Source organism: Acipenser ruthenus, chromosome 14 (genome assembly GCF_902713425.1).
Source record: "Acipenser ruthenus chromosome 14, fAciRut3.2 maternal haplotype, whole genome shotgun sequence".
NCBI lineage: Eukaryota > Metazoa > Chordata > Actinopteri > Acipenseriformes > Acipenseridae > Acipenser > Acipenser ruthenus.
In genome coordinates, this window is record NC_081202.1 from 31,774,317 (window position 1) to 31,787,927 (window position 13,611).

The 13,611-nt window shown below is 41.3% G+C and overlaps 1 protein-coding gene across 2 annotated transcripts; it reads right to left on the reverse strand.

The window, feature by feature from the left end:
- Nucleotides 1–303: 303 nt before the first annotated feature.
- dera (deoxyribose-phosphate aldolase (putative)) lies at nucleotides 304–12,517 on the reverse strand. Of its 2 annotated transcripts, XM_034032239.3 has the most exons (9): nucleotides 12,351–12,516; nucleotides 10,199–10,296; nucleotides 8,960–9,107; nucleotides 8,185–8,280; nucleotides 7,363–7,497; nucleotides 6,754–6,882; nucleotides 4,521–4,633; nucleotides 3,539–3,688; nucleotides 304–1,938 (listed from the first exon to the last, which is right to left on the reverse strand). In XM_034032239.3, the coding sequence occupies exons 1-9, from the start codon at nucleotides 12,379–12,381 to the stop codon at nucleotides 1,882–1,884; spliced, it is 957 nt and encodes a 318-aa protein (XP_033888130.2). In that variant the 5' UTR covers nucleotides 12,382–12,516; the 3' UTR covers nucleotides 304–1,881. The 2 variants fall into 2 exon arrangements, with proteins under 2 accessions (XP_033888130.2, XP_058842352.1); XM_058986369.1 differs by lacking the exon at nucleotides 8,185–8,280 and having other exon boundaries at nucleotides 12,351–12,517.
- Nucleotides 12,518–13,611: the final 1,094 nt, after the last annotated feature.

The window sequence follows — 13,611 nt, forward strand, 5'->3', positions numbered from 1 at the left end:
ACGTATCCAGAGAAAGGGTGCATTTTGTTTATTGAGAGGTTTTACTATTTTACATACTGCAAAACTTGTGAATAAATCAATTTAAAGTGTTGTTAGGGCCACCTTGCATCGCCACAAGGCCTGTGAGGTGTTTAAATCGTTCTGGAGAGATATCATTAGAGGCAGTCCGAATCTGTAAAAAAAACTGCAGAGATTTTAGATATCTGCAGAGGGTTCTGAGGAGCATCTTATGTGTTTAGTATTTGTATTAATAATGGCTTATTAAATGTAAATCAAGTAAACATAATCATATCAAACAATGAATGTGTTAAGTACGTCCAATTTAATAGGGAAATAATTTGTGTCTGTAAAATCTTGAGAAACTGTCAAACAAAAACATTGCATCGCATCACAGGAGATTTCGTATTGGGCCACGTTTTCAAAGCCTTAACTCCAGTCTTTAATGAACTCCTACTTTTTGAAGGAGACAAAACCTGCTAATTTAACAAAACTAGAACCGAACACCTAAGTTCTATATTTCAGGTCACTTCCGCAGTCTGTTTATCTGCAGACTTGGACTGCCCCTTGATACTGCAATTGAGAGAAAACTTCCTTTTTTAACCCTTTAAAAAAGGTACAAGAGACATGAGTCCCACCAATAAACATGATGCTAACTATCTTTTTTTTTTTTTGCACTGAACAGAGTTTAAAATGTACTGATCTGGTCATCCTCCTCGTGATACTTGAGTTGCTCTCAAATTTATTTTAAGAAGAAACCTTTTGAACAGCCGCTCAGTTCTTTGGTTAAAAAATATAACTTTTTTTTTATTATTTTTTATTTTACCTAATCTGGGATATCAAAGGTCATCTTTAATGAACAAAACACATTGGTGTATAACCTCTTTCCAAAATACAGCAGTTTGTTAAAGACTGGAGTAAACGCTCTGAAAAAACAGCTCCAACATTCTAAAATACTCCCCTCTCATTCTTCATTCTCACAAAACTGATAACATTGTCAGCTTGCTTATTGAAAATAATTCACATTCACTTGAAGAGGGAATGATTGAGATTCAGTGCTAAACCTATTTACTACAAGTCGTCCTTCGCATCATTTTTTGAGAAAGGAGAAACACCCAGTACAGCTACCAAACCAGAGATAAACAATTAAAGCCTCTTTCACACTGGCATGCTCTACCAGTGGCGTGCAAGATGGCTACACCATTTCACACTGCTTTTTGAAGAAGCAGGGTCGATCTGGGTGACAGAAGCAAGTACGCAAGCAGCAACGTTCACATTAAGCGCTAAATAATTTTTTCTTTGAAAATAACAACGCAAGCTGTATTTATGTCATTTGATACATTCTAAATCAATATTTCTTCACAGAAAATAAATGTAATCATTCGTTTTGGATGCAGCCTATAAAAGCATAGTGAAAAGCATAGTGAAAGCATAGCGTAGTGTAATAAAGCACAGTGAAAGCACAGTAAAAGCATAGGTTAGCATTGTAAAGCAGGCAGGTATAATAAACATGGCAAACTATGATAAATCCATAGTATGTCCATGCAAAAGCATGGGGTTAAACTGCAAAAATACAGTGGCAAACTTTTAAGGGGATACTCACTTTGCCATGAATGTATTATTTTTTAACCTGTGGCTAGTTTGATTTCTATCAGAGGAGAATGCTTGACCATTGCCAGTGATCCACAGGGGACATTTATTAATATGTTATGGGCAAATCAGTTATAACATTGAACACTGAACCTGACAACGTTTTAAACAGTGTAATCCATTCGGCTCCCCAGTCGTTAATTACACTTGCAAGTGTAACACAGCATCTTGCGTTTCCAGAAGCACTGAAGCTGTGTGTGGAAGGGCAGGTGCATGGGGGGCCTGGCTCCTCAGCTATGCCATTGGAAGATCGTGGTATGCTGCATATCTTCCAGTCACATAATGAAAGATCTGCAGAGAGGGGAACAGGAAAGCACTTTGCTGCTGTCCAACAATACTGCAAGACTTCTCTTCTATATCCCCTTCGGGGGTCACAATTTGTTAATTTGATTTTTAGAAGTTTTACTCAAGGGAATATGCAATTCAATACTGCATGCATACAACCTTACAAACAAACAAAGAGATAGTAGTTTAAAATTAAGGCGCTGTGAAAATCGCAGACATTTTTTTTAAAATCCATGGCAGTGTCACGGGTAAAGTATCGTATTTCACGGAACGTGCACGGAACTATTTTATAAAATTATGTGTACAGATTATTATTATTTTTTAAACATCAAACATAGAGATAAAAGCACTGACATCATCGTCATCAACATCAAAGTTATTCAAGCACTTTACAATAGCTTGTGAAACAGTGTTGTAATTAACAGCCTGTAGGTAAAGTGTATCTGCAAGGACAGCTTTCAGTTCTAGTACGTCAGATGCATGTTCACCACTTAGGTCTTGCAAAACAAATATGTAACCCATACTGATCTTGGGCATCAGTCGATTTGTCAGTGTGACCACTGACAAGCAATCAGACTGTTTTACCAATTCCATAATCTTCTGCTTGTGATACTCGGCAACTTTAGGTAAGTATTCACGTCTCAGCTGGGCTGATGAAGGAATCACTCCACCATTTGCTACACTTTGTCTGAAGAATCTACGTAACTTTTGGTTGTCACAGTCTTTCAAGAGGGATATTTGCGCAAACAGACGCCTCTGTCAGGTTAAAATGTAATGTGTTTCATGCTTCACGGTTTTCAGTGGACTTTTGGAACATGGAAGTCACCATTTGTTGTTTCTTTGCAAGTAAAGCAGTCGCGGTATTGCTCTGGATTTCCACCTTTCTCTTTCAGTGAATACTTGAATCTAAATGCCTGTCAAGAGCCGATTCTCGGTAGTGATCTACAGTAACGTTGCAGGACGTACAGAAGAGCCTACCTCCATCGTTGTGTAAAACTCCTGCTGGACACTTTATGTGATCTGCTGCAGACACATTTTTAGCCTTTTTAGAGACATCCATTTTCTTGTTTACAGTGTGTAGTATTTTAATTTCCAGCCTAGACTGCATATAGTCACATGACATAATCACTGCACAGTACACGCAGGCACACAGCAGAGCTGTACAGTTTCATTAATATGATTTTTTTTGTATGAAATACAAATAATTATGAAGTAAATTATTTTTATTTCTTAAAAATATTGTAAAATTTTTCGGTGTTGAGCTAATTTCAAGATTTCCGCGCAGCCTGTGAAATCACGATTTACACAGAGCCTTATTTATAATAAGTGCTGGAAGGCTTCTTATGATTTCTGATTGCTTACAAATACTCCCAGTACGCAGTTTAAAAGTTTTAAACGTGTTCAATATTGAAGTCTAGAGGTTTAGACACCCCTGGCCGCTGACCTGCTTGGTTTCCAGTATCAATTAAATTAGAGACAAATATTCTACCAAGCTGGCAGAAAAAGAAAGAGCTTTCTAGATGAACGGGTGTGAAGAAGAAACAAAAAGTGCGAGTGTGAGTGTGTGTGTGTGTGTGAGTGAGTGTAAGGCTGGCTCCAGACTGACCTGCCTCTCAATGTCACTCAGGAGGCTGCTGGCTCCCAGGCGGAACAGCGCAGGGCTCAGCCACTCCTCCCCCAGCTCCTCCTTGATCAGGGACAGCCAGAGCAAAGAGTCCTTCGCACTGCTGATACCGCCGGCTGGCTTGAACCCCACCTGAGAGAGAGGCAGAGAGGGGGTGAGAGAGGGAGAGAAGAGGGACAGCCAGGCCAGAGAGTCCTTCACACTGCGGATACCCCCCGCTGGCATGAACCCCACCTGAGAGAGAGGCAGAGAGAGGGTGAGAGAGGGAGAGAGGGGGTGAAAGAGGGAGAGAGGGGGACAGCCAGGCCAGAGAGTCCTTCACACTGCGGATACCCCCCGCTGGCATGAACCCCACCTGAGAGAGAGGCAGAGAGGGGGTGAGAGAGGGAGAGAGGGGGTGAAAGAGGGAGAGAGGGGGACAGCCAGGCCAGAGAGTCCTTCACACTGCGGATACCCCCCACTGGCTTGAACCCTACCTGAGAGAGAGGGAGAGAGGGGGTGAAAGAGGGAGAGAAAGAGGGAGAGGGACAGCCAGGCCAGGCCAGAGAGTCCTTCACACTGCAGATACCCCCCGCTGGCTTGAACCCTACCTGAGAGAGAGGCAGAGAGGGGGTGAGAGAGGGAGAGAGGGACAGCCAGGCCAGAGAGTCCTTCACACTGCGGATACCCCCTGCTGGCATGAACCCCACTCGAGAGAGAGAGAGCAAAGAGGGGGTTTGAGAGAGGGAGAGAGACAGAGTGGGACAGGCCAACCAGAGTCCTTCACACTGCGGATACCCACCGCCGGCCTAAACCCCATCCAAGAGAGAGAACAGAGGGGGTGGGAGACAGGGGAAGGGTGAGAGAGGGAGGGAGGCTTGAACCCCATCTGAAAGAGTGGGAGAGAGAGGGAAAGGGAGAAAGACAGGAGGTTAGAGACAGGGGGTGTGGAACAGAAAAAGAGAAAGGCTTGTACCCCACCTACCTTGACGCCGGTCTTCCAGAAGTACTCTCGAATGGCTCGTACCATCACTATGGCAACCGGGAATGTAGCATTAACCCCTTCCTTCCCAGTCGACGTCTTAATGAAGTCCGAACCTGGATGATCAAAACAAGACTCATAAATCAACTGCCCAAAAAAAAAAAATTATATATTGATATTTTTTGTTGTTGTTATTTCTCACGTTTGGTGGCAGTATCATATTCTATCATGTGTATTTCACATACAGGATAGCTGTTCTCTACACAAGTAGACCATCTACAGCAGTTGTCAGAGAATATTCGTTCCCCCTAGGGACCAATATTTGAGAATATTGGTTCACCTTTCAAATATTTGTACCCCTTTATATGTAAAGATACGATACAAAAAACAAGTCTATACCCATGCATTTTCAACTAAAACCTTATTTTAAGACCACCAAACCCTAACCGTAACCCATAAAGTCCCCTCTGACAGGTCCAGTCTCACCTACAATAATACATGATAACATTGCTCACATTTAATAGCATTATACATGTCCCTGAGGGAACAAATATTGGGGGGAAATGATGTTAGTTTACACCGGTAATCAACTGCATTCACCAGAAAGCGTATGTGGGTCAATTAGTTAACAGCAGTCACATTGCTGTTAATCACCAATGTAGTTCATTTCAAACCAAGAAGTCAAATGAAATGAAGGTTAATCAGCTTTCTGATAAAAATAGAAGATGGAATTGTGCCTTTAATAGATTTACCACAAACTGGAGACGTATAAAAATCAGTCTCTCTCTGTTCAGGCAGCAAGTTTAATAGCTGCTCGGCACCTCATTACTGAACAGAACAAGATGAACCGTTTCCAGTTCATTAAAGCAATGTTCTACAGGGTTCCTTTTCTTTTACTTCCATTGTCCTGCTGATTCGTTACGGGGCGTCTTAATTACAGGATAATGGATAATGGTTATTAAACGCAGGCTCTGCTAATGAAGCTCCATTCATTTTGCCAGCCGGGGAGAGCGCTGGGAGGGCCAAATAAAAACTGCCAGCTTCGGAGATTAATGGATCAAATTATTATTCAATTTCAGAAATCTCATCCGGAATTCATAGAAACAAGAGGAGATTAAGAAAGGAGCGGCACGACAAAAGCGATGCATTTTAATAATGATCTTAATCAGACCCCGGGACAATTTGGAAGTGTAATCGGTTTGAGACGTGATTATTAGTTAAGCACACAGTCACGGCTTGGATTTCTCATCAAGGATGAGGGGGAGAGGGAGGGGGAGGAGAAGACAGACAGGAAGAGTGAGGCAACAGCACCATGCTGTGGAGGCTAAAGGGAATTGCAAGCGTCTTCTTTTATCAAAAACTGTGGCCGTTCCTTTTATAGGCCAACAGTGTCACAACAGCATAGCTTACAGACTGCAGAGTTTATCAGAACAGCTGCAATTCAGATCTAGGGTTAAAGACTGGCTTCAAATTCAATTTTGTATTCCTGTTCCCTAACTCAGTTTACAACCCTTCTTCCTGCGTTTACAAGAGCAAGGAATCAACTCTTCTAGAATTGATTTGAATCTGGTACCAGCAGATTATATGACAAACTCACATTCAAGAGGACTCCATGCTTTTAAACCTGTGTGCACTAGAATCTGATTCCAGTTCTGTCCTGGTTTACATGCAGGAAATATAAAACATTTTGGGAATCGATTCCTCAAATGGGTAGCTTGAATTAGGGGGTGTAATGATAGACTAATGTCATGATACGATGCATATCAAATATGCAGGTAACAATGTAATATGAATCACGATACATGTCATGGACCTGATAATATTAACAAATGATCCTTTATTAAATGGAATCCAACTATAAAACACACCTATTCTTTATTCAAGAACCTGGTGAATTACAATGAGCTATGCTATGTTTTAGGTCTTGTAATCACAATACAAACAATACAAACCTCTATTACACTACGATGCATCATGTTAAGAATCGATACACAGCAAACCGCTAGCCTGAATCGGACAAGAATGTATAACGGGCAGTGTTGTGCGATGCTGTTCCGGATTCTGTCGCATGTCAGTGAGATGAGATGAGTGAATGTAGAGACGCTCGATTGAAGGGTCTCTGGTTCACACCCTAGACTCCGCCCTGCTCCGGCTGCATGTAAAGGAGGTATCTGTGGTTCTAATGCATGGGGTTCAGTGTGTGGCGAGTGGGTGCAGGAGGGGTGAAGGGGGTTACCTGCCATCATGGCCACCAGGCTGGCTTTGTAGATGTTGCTGAAGGATCCCAGCTCACCCACCGCCAGGATCGTCTTCATGTGAGCTTCTCCGCAGGCCTCCCGGAACTGCCGGATCTCATCGTAGAGAGCTGAGCACAGAGCAACCACACACACATGACATCCAGCACAGCAGCAACAAGAGAGCTAGCTCTTACACATCATGACAATCCAGGGTGGAAATAAGATTCCTATTGCATCGCAGTCTCACCCATTCCAGATTTTACTACGTGCTTGAATAGCCACAGTGTGTAGGTAACAAGCTCCTGTGTGTCTTATTAAACTCATAGTAAAACCAGGAATGGATCAAACCGCTATGCAACAGGAGTCTTAGTTCCATCCCTGCTGTGTGCAACTGCAATTTCTGCCCCCCTCTGCAACTGCAGCAACTGTGACTTAGCACATGATAAAATCTCAGAGGGGACAGAATTTACAGCTGCTTTGCAATGGGAGTCTTACTTCCATCTCTGAATAAGACCCACTCAGTGTGACTGTGTGCACTGAGACAGTGTCTGGTGGCGCTCCTGCCTGCATGCACACAGGGATGAAAGCACTGAGACTCTCCTACTTACCTTCCCACTGTGCTGTGAGAGCCAGGGTCCGGTTGATGACAATGTCGATCTCAGAGGCTCCATCCTCCACCGCCAGCCGCACCTCCTCCAAGCGGGTCTTCAGTGGAGTCTGTCCTGCTGGGAACCCGGTTGCCACTAAACACAGTTCAGAATCCACAAGCAGTCAGCAGGGTCAACGTTAACACAAGCGTGAATATCAGCGACCTTAAAGACAAGGAGCCGCGCTCCATTCTGTATAAAGGTACCAGGCAGGGTCGTTAACTGGTGGATAGCATTATGGTTGTTTAGTATAGGACATGCAGGGTTACAAATATAAAATAAAACGGTTAAAACAAAACAACAAAAATGACTGGACATTCCTTCACCATAAACTCCCAACACAGTATATCTCCAATGGTCCCACTCACCTACACACCAACACAAAACAAACAAGACAAGTTTTTTCACTTTGTTTTACAACTGTGACTGGAGCCTAATTAATCATCAATTATTTCATTATGGCCCCAGCCACATTCCCATGTGTTCTGGCAGGGAGGAATTTCTCCGTGCCAACCCAATATTCCCCACACATTACACAGACTGGGCTTCCACCCTGCCAAACCCAACGATGTTTAACAATAACAACAATAACAACAACAACAATAATAAAAATAATAATAATAATTTGTTTTGCAGTGTAACATGATTTCATGTTTGACTCCTATTCATCTAGTTTTAAAAATGTCTAGACAAACAAATACAAAATACTGGTTTAAAACAGGGTGAAATGTCCTGTTTGGTTGATGCATGAAGCAGGGGAATGTTTTGACTGTTCAACCTCACCTGAGGCAACAGGAATGTTACACTTGGCAGCCTTCAAGGCTTTGACAGCATCACACACTCGTGATGGGTACACACAGACAGCTGCCGAGGTTATACCTGCAAAACACAGAGAACTTGCAGTGATTCCCTTAGAAAAGTTTACCACAGGGATTTTGCACAGCAATTTTGCAGTTTTCCCATGCTTTTTTTTCCATGGCTATACTATGCATTTACTATAGCTCACCATGGCTTGCATTGTTCTTTAATATACTTTACCATGCCTCTCTGTGCTTTACAATGCTTTCCTATGCTTTTCCATGCTTTCACTAGGCTTTATTAAATGGGTTAAAGCCAAGGCATGTTCCAATTTATTATATAAAGTGACTCAGTGCATTTAATGAGGGCAGAATCTCTTCTGATTACCTAGAATGCACAATTCTGCACGACCACATAAAAACTAACCACCACATGTAGTTCTTAATCAGAACACTGAAGAAGGCACTAGCCAAAGTGACTTTGTTTCTTAAGGGTTTAACATAGAATTGTGTTTTTAACTTATGAATGAGCTAGGGTGACCATATGACTCCATGTTCACCGGGTCAGGCTTTTTAACTCCCATCCCAATGCATTCTGGTAAGTGTAGTCCTGCTTCTCTTAAAAAGGTGAAAGTTACAAGCCTCTACAAAAGTACCTAAGACAGGTCAAGTGTACCAGAGTGCACTGCAATGGCAATTGAAAAGCCTGAACTGTCCTGATGAAGACAGAGCCCCATGGTGGCCCCCAGGACGAGCGTTACCTTTGTCCTGCATGCCCATGCTCTCCATGAGGTCATCCCGGATGGGGTGCTTTGCTTTGAAACACAGCCGCCGCACATTGGAAGGCGTGTCGTCCCCAGAGAGGGTGGTCAGGTCTATACAGGTCACTGCCTTCAGCAGCCATGCAGCCTGGGACAGACAGAGCAGGGTGACAATACACATCAGTGCAGACACACCTGCAGACAAAACTTCTCCATAGACACTACCTGGGCATATCCAGGGTGGAAATAAGACTCCTATTGCATAGCAGTTATACACATTCCAGGTTTTAATACAAGCTTGATCAGCTAGTGTATAGGTAATAAGTGTATGATTAAACTCATAGTGAAACCAGGAATGGATCAAACTGCTATGCAATGGGAGTCTTATTTCCATCCCTGTATTTGACAGATCAATATACTATATGTTGAAATAATTCTGTGATCCAAGGTTATATTTATCACTTAATTTGTCACCTGTTCAACATCCTATTATGGGAGTGTTCTCTATCATGTTCTACAAAGATAATTATTTGCCAGGTTTACAAACTACTCCAGCAAAAAAAATACTTTTTCATCCACATCTGCTCCTGAAAAGACTCCTAAAAGCGAGTGAGTGCAGCCATAATTTCTGTCTCCTCTTCATTATGATGTGTAAATTTCCATTGCTGTGGGGAGGGGAATGCGTTTCCACAGCAGCCCTTCTTGAGTGACTATAGCAGTTGCCCTCAAAGTGTTTGGTCCAAAGGCACGTGTGTATTTCTCATAAGTCTGAGGGTATGATTATTTTCATCAGGACATAAAACGAGCAACATATTGCAAAATGAAACAACATTAAAATAGCGATGTTTCAGATCTGCACAAAAGCAGAGTGTGAGCACCGAGTAAGCAGACTGCAATGTCTTTAACTCCCTTCTCAATGCTGCCACATTGCTGGCACAACTGAGGACCATTTTCACTATAACCCTGCTACCTTCCCTTATAAAAGTTTACCACATCATTATACATTCCCCTTGCTCTTTTCATGGTTATATGATGCATTCACAATGATTTACCCATGTTTGAAATGTTTTTATTTTACTTTCCCATACTTCTCTTTGCTTTACAATGCTTACCCTGTTTTTTTAATGAGCTACACCATACTTCTCTGTGCTTCCCCATGCTCTGTGGTGTGTGCACTGTGCTGTTTTACACTGTGCTGTGTTTCCTAAGTGAGATCAATACCCCTCCCTGCAGCCTTACCTGCCACTCTTTCTTCACGGCCCTCCGCGTCTGCACCTGCTGGGCTCGTCTCAGCACGGCCGGCTGATTCACTCGCACTCTGGAGACCCAGGCCAGGTCTGGAATGAAGCACAGCATCACCAAACACTTCTGAATTCAACACACATACATCCTGACTGAAGCTAGCCATGAATACCACCCAACACAGGGGTGGGAACAAGACTCCCAATGCATAGCGGTTTGATCCATTCCTGGTTTTACAAGAGTTTAATAGGACACATCTGAGCTTGTTACCTACACACTGCAGCGAATCAAGCTCGTAGTAAAACCTGGAATGGGTGAAAACGTATTCCCATACCTGCAACACATTGTTCATTCAAATTTAAAGACATTGGTTATCAACAATTGTATGTAGCCACGTTCATACTCCCTAATGGTTTCTGAGAACAGACATTGATTCCTTTTTCCTGGACTTCTTGGGGCTGTAACGGGGCCTTTGAGGGAAAGTCAGGTATTGGTAAGTTTGTGACATGGAATGACTTCTGAATTAGCTGACAACACAATACTATGATACCATACTCGCTGACAGTACCGATGTGTCCTGTACAATACCAGCTGTCAAACTACCCAATCTTCACAGCTTGATAGCGTGAACCCAATTCTGAAATCCACTCTGCCCCAAGTAGGCTGACAGTGACTGTGCTTTGTTGTGATATTATAACCCCTCAAAAACATACAGATTTTAAAACAAACTTCATACTCTCTAAAATCTCACTAGAATTTGAAACATATAGTACTGCCAAACAAATAAATTATCACATCACAATCAAGGTAAATACAGCTATTACATGGATCCACTAAAATAAACACAGATCAATTCTGAAAAACATTCCTTCCTGTAGCAGTATTTTTTATAATGTGTAGTTTTTATAGTTTAAACTGCCTTAAATGTGCTCTGATAATAATAATAATAATAATAATAATAATAATAATAATAATAATAATAATAAATAATCCTTAAAGTTAAGATATTTCAAAATGACATTTTTTTTTAGACAGGAAGCACCAATAATCTTGTTAACCCATTAAGTGCCATTGTCCTCATTTGAGGACAGACTACTTTCTAATTTTTTCGAACATTTTTAACTGGTATCATCCAACTGTAATTTTAATTTTCTCTTTAACTATACTGTTATGATAACGTACTCTTACTTTGTTAACCGAAAAAGTGAAGTTTAAATGTTAATGTATCAAATTACATAAATACATCTTGTATTCTTATTTTTTCAAAGAAAAATAATTAGGTAATTAATGTGTAAAGTTGTCCAGTTCAGTACCGAGTCTTGCTCTGAGTGTCCTAAAGTGAATCCCATGGTCTATATATCCTGATCATGCGTGGGTCATTATCTCAGACGTTTTTGCAGCACACTTCTGTGTTAAAAGCATTACGTTGAAAACGGGTAAATGATTTAAAAGTATGAAAATGGTAATGTGTTACAGCCAATACAAAACGATCTAAATATTAAAAAAAAAAAAACCCTGTGTCAAATGAAACAGTCCTAATTTAAAACCTTCCTAATTATTGCATTCTCTAACGATCCTCGCATCTGTTTGTAGACGGTTCCGTCTTGTTTTGTGTAGGACTTAATAAATAACTCAAAAGTCTGACTGCTACCAAAAAAATGTACTACTTACACTTTGAGTGTTTTATGTAATGTACGTTATAAAATTAAATGCATTCTTGCTGGCAAATTATCGCCAGCTGGTCTCGCAGTAGCTTAAGTTTTGGTGAAGATATTCTGTACATTTTTTTTTTAATCATGTCTGTATGTGAGTTGGAATCGAGAATTCTGATGTGCAATGTCTTTTCATTCCCATACATAGTGCAGCATGGTCACTCAGAAGTGCATACAATAAATACAAATCATTGTAACAAAAATGATTTACTTAATATAGAAATGATCGATACCACACCACCCGACCTTAATGCAACTCGGTCCAAAAGTTAATGACTTCTGCAGCAGACCTCTCCACATCTGTAATGTTTGATCGTTACATATCGACTCAGTCCGGCATGACAACTCAACTGCACAGTGCAACCCAGCATGTGTCAGGGTCAATTTTCAAAACCTAAACAAAACCAATCACTATTGTTAACCTGTTAGGCCCTTACCGAGTTCCATTCCCGGGTTTCTTGCAGACATGACGTGGACACGTTAACAGTTTTACAAACAGACACGAGAAAAGTGAACGTTTAGCTCACAATCGCCACCACTGAAACTATGTAACTGCAGTAGTAAAGTTCAGTTTGACAGCACAGCCGCCGTACTTCCTGGTTCTTTCGTCATTTCCCTCCCCGTCGCCATCACCACCCCCTTACTTTGACCAATCCCGTTCTACTTTTTTAATCGCAGTGGCCAATGTGAATTGTTCTTTCTGCTTCGCCCGCAAAAAATAAATGAACTATTAGAAATGACGCATGTGTGGTAAATATTTAATAGCTGTTTTTAGAATCGATATCTGAAGTTGAACAGCCGGGTAGAAAATGTAAGTGGTTGCCTGTGTAGTACAAACGTTGTTTAAATGAGCTGTATGCTGTCTCTCTCCCATGTGTTAAGAAAATTGCACTGACATGTAATCGGATATATAGGAAAGCAGCACCATCCTGTTGGAAGTTGATATAAGATAGAGGGTTTATATATATATATATATATATATATATATATATATATATATATATATATATATATATATATATATATATATATACACACACACACACACACTGAATAACACCAGTAATACAACCTAATTGACAACATATCATTCTGTATCTCAAACTGTACTTTGTCAAGGTAACAGGGTGGAGGTTGGGCTTGAACCGGCGACCTTGTGCACCGCGAGTGTCTTATCTCTCATTGATTTAGATGTATTCTGTGATATATATATATATATACGCACACAAGCTGCATCTCCCTGCTACATGTCACTTTCTCTCACTGGGCAAGACATCAGATCTGATCGAGACTTGGTTGGCCAAGAACAGCACACTTCATTGTTTCAACAGGAACAAAGGATCACAGCCACCAAAGCCAGCCAGGCAGCCAAGGATACACCAGAGGTGACCAAAAATGGTCCTTGCACACCTGGTCTTTGTTCCAGCCTTGTTCTCAATTGTTTAACTTAACCAATAAAACCTCCACCTACACCCTCAAGTAGTTCATAATCTCATTTTACCTGTTAAGCCTGGAGCGCAACGGCCCTACAGGACCAGGATTGGCCAGCCCTGATGTACAGATATGCCCTGCAGTCTGGCACATATATGTCCTAAAATTGTCTGGGTCACTCCAGATGAGGTGGACCAGGTTTGGAGACGTACTTCATTTGCAATGGATGATACAGAAACTACAGGATATTAAAATAACATTCGAAGG